The 8,898-nt window shown below is 38.6% G+C and overlaps 1 protein-coding gene across 1 annotated transcript; it reads right to left on the bottom strand.

The window, feature by feature from the left end:
* Positions 1-2,954: 2,954 nt before the first annotated feature.
* LOC112080560 (KATNB1-like protein 1) lies at positions 2,955-6,123 on the bottom strand. Its single transcript, XM_024146356.2, has 10 exons — positions 5,970-6,123; positions 5,191-5,317; positions 4,992-5,029; positions 4,247-4,514; positions 3,999-4,114; positions 3,858-3,908; positions 3,675-3,770; positions 3,496-3,594; positions 3,293-3,386; positions 2,955-3,193 (listed from the first exon to the last, which is right to left on the bottom strand). The coding sequence occupies exons 2-10, from the start codon at positions 5,308-5,310 to the stop codon at positions 3,161-3,163; spliced, it is 915 nt and encodes a 304-aa protein (XP_024002124.1). The 5' UTR covers positions 5,311-5,317; positions 5,970-6,123; the 3' UTR covers positions 2,955-3,160.
* Between the last annotated feature and the right edge of the window lie 2,775 nt (positions 6,124-8,898).

Here is an 8,898-nt window from a genome sequence, read left to right on the forward strand (position 1 = left end):
ACCATACATGATATAAGGCCTAAACAAAGGCACATAATGATAAGGCCCTAAACCAAAGCACATAATGATTAACCTAAACAAAGCACCATAATATAAGGCCTAAAACAAAGCACCATAATGATAAGGCCTAAACAAAGCACTATAATGAATAACCGGCCTAAACAAGCACCATAATGATAAGCCTAAACAAAGCACCATAATGATAAGCCTGAAACAAAGCACCATAATGATAAGGCCTGAACAAAGCACCATAATGATAAGCCTGAACAAAGCACCATAATGATAAGGCCTGAACAAAGCACCATAATGATACGTCCTTAAACAAAGCCACCATAATTGATAAGGCCTAAACAAACACCATAATGATAAGGCCTAAACCAAACGCACCATAATGATAAGGCCTAAAACAAAGCACCATAATGATAAGCCTAAACAAAGCACCCATAATGATAAAGCCTAAACAAAGCACCATAATGATACGTCCTAAACCAAAGCCACATAATGGATAAGGCCCTAAACAAAGCACATAATTGATAAGGCCAGTAAACAAAAGCACCATAATGATAAGCCCGTAAACAAAAGCACCCCATAATGATAAGTCCTAAACAAAGCCACCATAATGATTAGGCCTAAACAAAAGCACCATAGATCGATAGCCTAAACACAAGCACCAAATCAAAGCCTGAACAACACACCATAATGATAGCCTAAACCAAAGCACCATAATGATAAGCCTAAAAACCAAAGACACCATAATTGAACTAAAACAAGTAGCCTAAACAAAGCACCATAATGACAAAGGCCAAAACAAACACCATAATGATACGGCCTAAACAAAGCACCATAATGATAAGTGCCTAAAACAAAGCACCATAATGATAACGTCCTAAACAAAGCACCATAATGATAAGGCCTAAACAAAGCCCATAATGATAAGGCCTAAACAACCAGCACATAATGATAAGCCTAAACAAAGCCACCATAATGATACAGTCCTAACAACAAGCACCATAATGATAAGGCCGTAAAACAAAGCTACCATAATATAAGAGCCTAAACCAAACGCACCATAATGAATAAGCCTAAACAAAGCCACATAATAATAAGGCCTAAACAAAGCACCATAATGAATAAGCCTAAAACAAAGCACCATAATGATAAGCCTAAACAAAAGCACCATAATGATAAGCCTAAACAAAGCACCATAATCGATAAGGCCTGCAACAAGCACCATAATGATAAGGCCTGAAACAAAGCACCATAATGACAACGTCGCCCTAAACAAAGCACCATAATGATAAGCGCCTAAACAAAGCACCATTAATGATTAAGGCCTAAACAAAGCACCAATAATGATAAGGCCTAAACAAAGCACCATTAATGATAAGGCCTAAACAAAGCACCATAATGATAAGCCTAAACAACAGCACCATAATGATAAGGTCCTAAAACAAAGCACCATAATGATAAGGCCTAAACAAAGCACATAATGATAACGGCCTAAACAAAGCACCATAATGATAAGGCCTGAACAAAGCACCATAATGATAAGGCATGAAAAAAGCACCATAATGATAAGGCCTGAACAAAGCACCATAATGATAAGACCTGAACAAAGCACCATAATGATAAGGCCTGAACAAAGCACCATAATGATAAGGCCTAAACAACTTATCTTCATYATGATTAAATATACAGTGAATTGTGTGGTGGTTCATTTTTGTATTATCAAATGAGGAGAGACAAACGTATCACACAAMTCAGAGTTATACTTAAACGGAATCTTTATTAGTGAGAGCTTTGAAATAGCGATGGCTGGTCGACGAATCACCATCTCTGATGATTCCTTGAGAGCCCCGAGACAAAAGTACAAAGGTCTTTTATAGCCAAGATACACCCCTTTCAACCTTGGGTCACAAGGTTAAGATTTGTATGAAAGATACCTATAATACATAGCAGACAGTATCTGCTGTGTCAACAGTTTTCATTGTACAGACCAGTGTCTSYCCCTCCGACTCCAAACTGGAACCATCTCTCCCTGGTACGGTATAGAACAGAAACATTAACTCATGCTCTGGAATGCTCTTTAGGTTTTATCACCCAAAAGACATCGTAGATCTCCTGTCAGTGTTATCTCCCAGAGGCCCATCCTCAGTAGAACACACATACAATAGTTAAGAATACTCTATTCTGTTGAATAAAACAACCATTTGATGCAATAAAAGTATTATAACGTAATCTTGCAATTTTGCTCTCACAATTGAAACACAMTTCTTCATTATTTTGGAGGACCTCTGCACTAAGACAACACATACAAGTACCTTATGAATAGGGGAAGTAATATTTGTGACCTGACAAATAAAAACGTAGTTACACTCTCAGCCCTAGTTATCGGCTCTAACTAGGGCTTGGAGTATTTCAGTATAGCCTGACTAAAAATACATGAGAACTTCAGCTTTGCTTTCGGGGCAGTGGCGGGTGCTAATAACTAATTGTGCTGTACTGCTGCCCGGCTGGCAGTCACTCTGGAGCTGTCGGCACTGGCCAACACATGCTCCCACTGAGACTCACCTCTTCTCTCTCACCACTKAGTGTACCCCCTCTCTCTACCCTTTCTCTCCGACTCCATAAACCAACAGCCAACCATTCCACTCTGAAACACCACTGCCTGGCTGAACACAAAGGTTTCACACAACATTACTGGCATTTTCATTTWAAAATAATTTATTAATTTACAATAAAACAATTTCAAGTACCATTTTAATTCATCCAACACAACTTAAATTGGTTCTCTACTGTAACCAATCAATTGCACTCACTTTCATCCTTTGAATTAATTTCATACCTATGAAATTTAGTGAGGTTAAGTCATGTTAGCAATTGTGGACAAGGGTTGGTCATCTCAAATTGTAATTAAAATTCTTAAAAAATAACAAGGCACAATCATTGTCTGGAGTGGCTCTCTGGCACTCTACAGCAGGCACTKTTTGGGCACTGTTTAGGAGCCCTCAAATTAATTTGCTAATGCTTTTCCCCACATCAAAAGTCAAGTAGTGCAGATCATTGTGTCACAAGTCTATTGTGTTCTTATGTGGTTTCCAACTTTACAACGACATGTCATCAGGACTGGACTGGAGCTTGGCATGGGCCACCATTGCGATCAGGGCAATTGTAACAGGTAATAGTCTATAACCTAGAAAACAAGAACGAAGATGACAGAAATTTCACTAACACTATTTGCACTTGTCTTAAGATATATTCAAATGACCATGTACCGTAAATTAGAACCCACCTTTGCTATTTCACCTGCACTTCCTGGAACTGAACTCAAATGAGGCTCCTGGTTCCAAAACTCCTTTAGCTGCTGTTTGAACACTTCGATATTTCTGCAATGATCATTAAAAACAGAGAAGTTTTAGTTACACATGGGGCGTGCCTGCTCCACAAAGAATACACATCTCCATAGCTTCCAGTCAGCATGTTAAGTAAACAAACCCATCCATAGATTGCGTGTCAGTTCCTCCACTTGCTGAGAGCTCTGGCCACCAATGTCTTAATACTGATTGTACCAATCGTAAACCAGCTACCAGGTGCCTGCAAGACAACATGGGATTAGTTTAGTTGGATTTTCAAGAATTTGTAATGAAAAGTGTGTCATTAACAGTGGTACTCACTCTTCATATGGAGTAGTGAGGACCTTTTTCACTAGGGGGAAAAGGTCAACACAACACCCAATGGAAACGCTGGGTGACTCTGACTCACCATCAAGGCTATCGGTGAAAGATAGAAAATAAATGTCATGAAACTTCAATTGTAATCATTGCTTTTTACCCCTAAAAATCAACTGAGAAARGTACCTTTTTGTTATCACTGGAAGAAAATCAACAAACACACCAGTGTCTTGGATCCTGAAGGAGAAAAGAGCTTTGCTATTATAGAATCACAACTTTGTGTCAATAAAGCCTCAGATATTTCAATCTTGACAAGTTCTACTGTACCTTAAAAAATACGTAAGCAGTTCTCCAACATTTCTTTGCCACAGGGTCAAAGCTACACTCAGTCTCAGATTTCTTCCAAAGAGCACCTCTGTCATTGTGTTGTGGTCTTTTGACAACTGAAAAACAGCAGAGCGGTGGTGGAATACATTCAAATATTTGTGACAACAAGCATATCACGATGATAAGATAAACAGACAACCCACCCCAAAGACATTAGACAAATATAATACACTACTGATATTMCACACCTCTGTGAAGTAGTCACTGTTTTTTGAACCAGCCTCATCAGTCTTGTTAGGATGGGGGGCAGTGAGTGGAAACTCCCATGGGTCCATATAGAATATCTCTTCCATGTCCTGCACACAGGCCATTTCGTTCTCCTTGTTGGCCACATCATAAGTTTTCCATGTGGCTGGCTGCTTCCTTCGACAGATATTGAGATGGTGGGTCTTCCTCTTACACGACACAACCCGCTTCTGTCTCCCAGGGTTGTTCCCTGAACGACCTGCTGGACATCTACAGTATGAAACAGAAATATGGCTGAATACTCAGAAATACTACACTCAATCATAAATTATATGAAACAATGAAAAAAGGTGTGTACGTTGTTCCAGTTGAAGATTTCATTAGTGGCAATCAGCAGTTGAACAATACCCCCCGCCCCTGTTTTGGTAAAAAGCAGGATGGGGCTGGAGAAATGTAACCACTCTCAAATTCATAGAGCTACYGATACAATGACTGACCTTTCATGATATCAAAATTATAGTTATAACCATGTTTTGAGGCTATATAGTGTMTGTTACATTTTCTTTGTTTACAAACATTGGAGTAAGACAAGCTTATATTTGGTTCTGATAGGGTAAAATAGTTGAACTAAAAAAGTTATATTCTTCAAGAGTCCATAGGTATCATTAATTTATACATACAAAGACGAACGTAGCAATGGCAGATTGTCCCTTTAAACCCGTACTTTTGAAATGGCAAAAAACCTACCTCTTCTTCTTAARGTCTTCCTTTTTACAGAAATCCAACTAAAAGGTAAAGACATATTACAAAATCAATTTCAATGAATTGTATGGAGGTGTTACCAAAACATTGTTGATACAGTTCTATAATGTCTATAATGTATTGTTACAGTAATATAATAGACTGCAATTAAGAAGAATCATAACCCCTCCTTGCRGAGACTTACCTCCTTGGTGTACTTTGGATGAGAGTAGCATACTCTGTACTGGACCATGTCCTGCTCTTCAAGGCTTTGATATTCTCCCTCGTCACTATCATGCTCCTCTGGCTCCCCCGAGTCCATCATCAATATCCTGGGGGGTAAAGTACACATTGCAATCAATATACATCAAAACTTCTCACACAAACACAAAGCTCTGTAAATGGTATGGGAATATCCAGAGAGAGAGAATGTACAGCTGTCTGTATAAGAACAACTGTTTGAAGGGTTGACAGCCTAGCGAGAACCTGAATTACATCACATTGAACATACACTTAAAAAAGTCAGAGATACATTAAGAGGCAAAATTATTCCCAGGTCTTTCTTTGGGCCTATGTTTGCATAGGGAAAGAATGTGTACTAGCTACACCATGCAGCTGGGTAAACGTGTTATACCCACAATTCCTCGCGGGCACGTTGTTTATTATTTTTTAATAATGATGTAGCCAGAAAAGGAGAGCAAGTTTGGCTAGCTATGTTTAGTGCCACTTTTGGTTATGTTGCACATTTCAATTTATAGGAAGCTAATGTCAGTTTACCATTGTCACGATACATATCTCTCTTAAAGTTATCAGCCAGTAAAACCGGCATTGTAGTTTTAACATTTGCAGCAAGYGAGCTCGAGACAGCAGTAATGTGGAAGGATAGCTACAGATGAGCTCAATTAACGTTGRTTGTTAGATAACTAAAACTTCCTCGAACTAACCTATTGTAATAGCTAGCTTGCTGTAGCTGCAATCACCTACCTGTCAGTGTTGATAGACCTTCTAAGATTTTCTGATTTCACAAGGCTGGTTAGTGTTAGTTGTATCCGTTTGCCTTGGTTTCTTAACCCAACCGGAGCCCCTGTTACTTTTCTCAACAATGACCACACGGTTGGGGATTCATAAATGCACTCAATGTACAATAGGAATACTGGACTATTGTTGTGCACCCCCTAGTGTTCAACATGCTTAGTGCGTTCCAATTCAAAATGTAAATATTAACTGCTTTAAATACAGAATGAATGAGTTATCTATTTTTGGGAACTTTTAGGTTCATCCTATTCTCGRAGTGAATTGGATCTTTCACTGCTTCACTCTAAAATACTATTTTAATAGAACGTTAAGGCTGCTTGTATAATTGTATGGAGGCAATCACAAAGTGATACAGTTCTCATCAGTTAGAAAGCCAATGCAAGAARATATTAACTCAAAGTGAATGYATTGTCCTTTAAATGAGAACACATCAACAATCACAAGCACACATCAACAATCACAACCAACATCATCTGCTTTTATTGACTCATCATGCCTTGCCACACTGCATTTGCTGACTCCACAGTCAACTCCACAGGCTGCTGTTTCATCAGTTTGGTAGACTGATTCTGATTTCCTTATCAGAGACACACTGACTGATTGACTGACTGTGCATGACTTCTAACCAACTTTACTGTATCGATAAACAACTAGCAACCTACGTATAAGAACCACCTACCACCTATACTGTTATAATACACCTAGCGGACTACTCATAATAAAAACACTAGCACTACTGTATAAAACACTAGCACTATATAACATAGCACTACTTATAAACACTAGCATCTACTGATAGTGACACTGAGCACTGTATAAAACCACTAGCACTACTCGTATAAAACACTAGCACTACTGATATAATACACTAGCACTACTGTATAAATACACTAGCACTACTGTTAATACATTTTAGCACTACTGTATAAACACTAGCACTACTGCTATGAACACTAGCACGTACTAATCAATAGTCCACTAGCACTACCTATATAGCTGCACTACGACCTATCTCACATTAGCATAACGCCTATCATACTAGATCATGCACACGTATAATACAACTAGGCACTAATATATAGTACACTAGCCACCACTGTATAGCTGCAACTGGCCACCTACTGCTATAACACACTAGCACTACTGTATCAATACACTGCACACTACGTATATAGATGCACGCAGCATACTGTATAAATAACACTCAGCACTAAGCTGTATAAAACACTAAGCACTACATGTATGCTGAACACTTAGCACTACTATGTATAGTGCAACTAGACACTACCGTATAAAAATGGGGGACACGTAGCAATTACTATATAGCTACACAGACCACTCATAAGTGCACTGGCACTACGTATAAAAACACTGAGCCAGCTGTATACACTCATTGTATAATACCACTAGCACTACGTAATTAAGCTAGACTACTAGATTAACTAGATTAAGCGATAGCACACGCATCATATAGCACACTAGCACCACTGATACTGTCACTGGCACTAACTGTATAAACACTAGCATACTGGTTATTAATACAATAGCACTGAACTATATAGATCACCAGCACTACGTGTAGTAAAAACTAGCGACTATGTATAAACACTACCGACACTACTGATATAGAACACAACGTAGCAGCTGACGTATACTAGGTCCACGTGGGCACTACTGTACTAAGAACACTGAGCACTACTGTAATAATACACTAGCACGTACTGTATGGAATACACTAGCACACTGGTTTGTACACTAGCATTACATATATAGTACACTGACACTAACTATATAGTACACTAGTACTACTGTATAATACACTAGCACTACGTGTGTATAGCACACTGAGGCACCGCACGTGTATTAGCGTGCAACGTGGCGCTAGCTGTATAAAAACACTAGCACTACTGGTATAATACACTGAGCACCACGTAGTATAGTACACTAGCACCACTGTATACTACACTTGGCACTACTGTATAATACAGCTGAGCACTTACGTATATAGTGCACTAGCACTCTACGTAACACTTGATACTAAATACACTGCTACTATATGTACGACTAGACCTGTTAGCTGCAATACTTAAGACCTAAGCACATGTACTACACGATATAGTACGACGTAGCACCACTGGTAATATGCACGGGGTACTGTATTAAACACTACAACGTATGAAATACGACTAGCAAACTATATAGCTACACTGCCAGGCTGTACATGACACGTAGCTATAGATAAATAGACTTAGTGCACTAGCATAGCTATTTATAGTACGACTAGACTGACGATAGTGCACTAGAAACTACTAGGCACTCACTAGTGTATAATACACTAGGCACATACGTAATTAAGTGCACAGACACTACTGTATCACTACAACGACTACATACTAGTGCTTCTTTAAAAGCACTAGCACATGTATAAATACACTGAGCTGACTACTGGTACTCACTACTAGAACACTAGCATACTGTATAAACACTAGCACTACGCTGTATAAAACACTAGCACTACTGTATAATAACACTAGCCACTACTGTATAAACACCTAGGCACTACTGTATAAAACACTCAGCACTACTGTATAAAAACACTAGCACTACTGTATAATACACTGCACACTACTATATAGTACAATAGCACACACTGTAAAAAACACTAGCACTACTGTATAAAACACTAGCACTACTAGTATAATACACTAGCACTACTGTATAATACACTAGCTATGTAATACACTAGCCTACTGTGATATAACACTTACTTAATCACTAGCACTACTATTGTACACTAGCTTACTATATAGTACACTAGAAATACCTATAATAGTACACTAGTACCACTGTATACAATACACTAGCACTACTGTATAGC

This window comes from Salvelinus sp. IW2-2015, unplaced genomic scaffold (assembly GCF_002910315.2).
Source record: "Salvelinus sp. IW2-2015 unplaced genomic scaffold, ASM291031v2 Un_scaffold16374, whole genome shotgun sequence".
Classification (NCBI taxonomy): Eukaryota; Metazoa; Chordata; class Actinopteri; order Salmoniformes; family Salmonidae; genus Salvelinus; species Salvelinus sp. IW2-2015.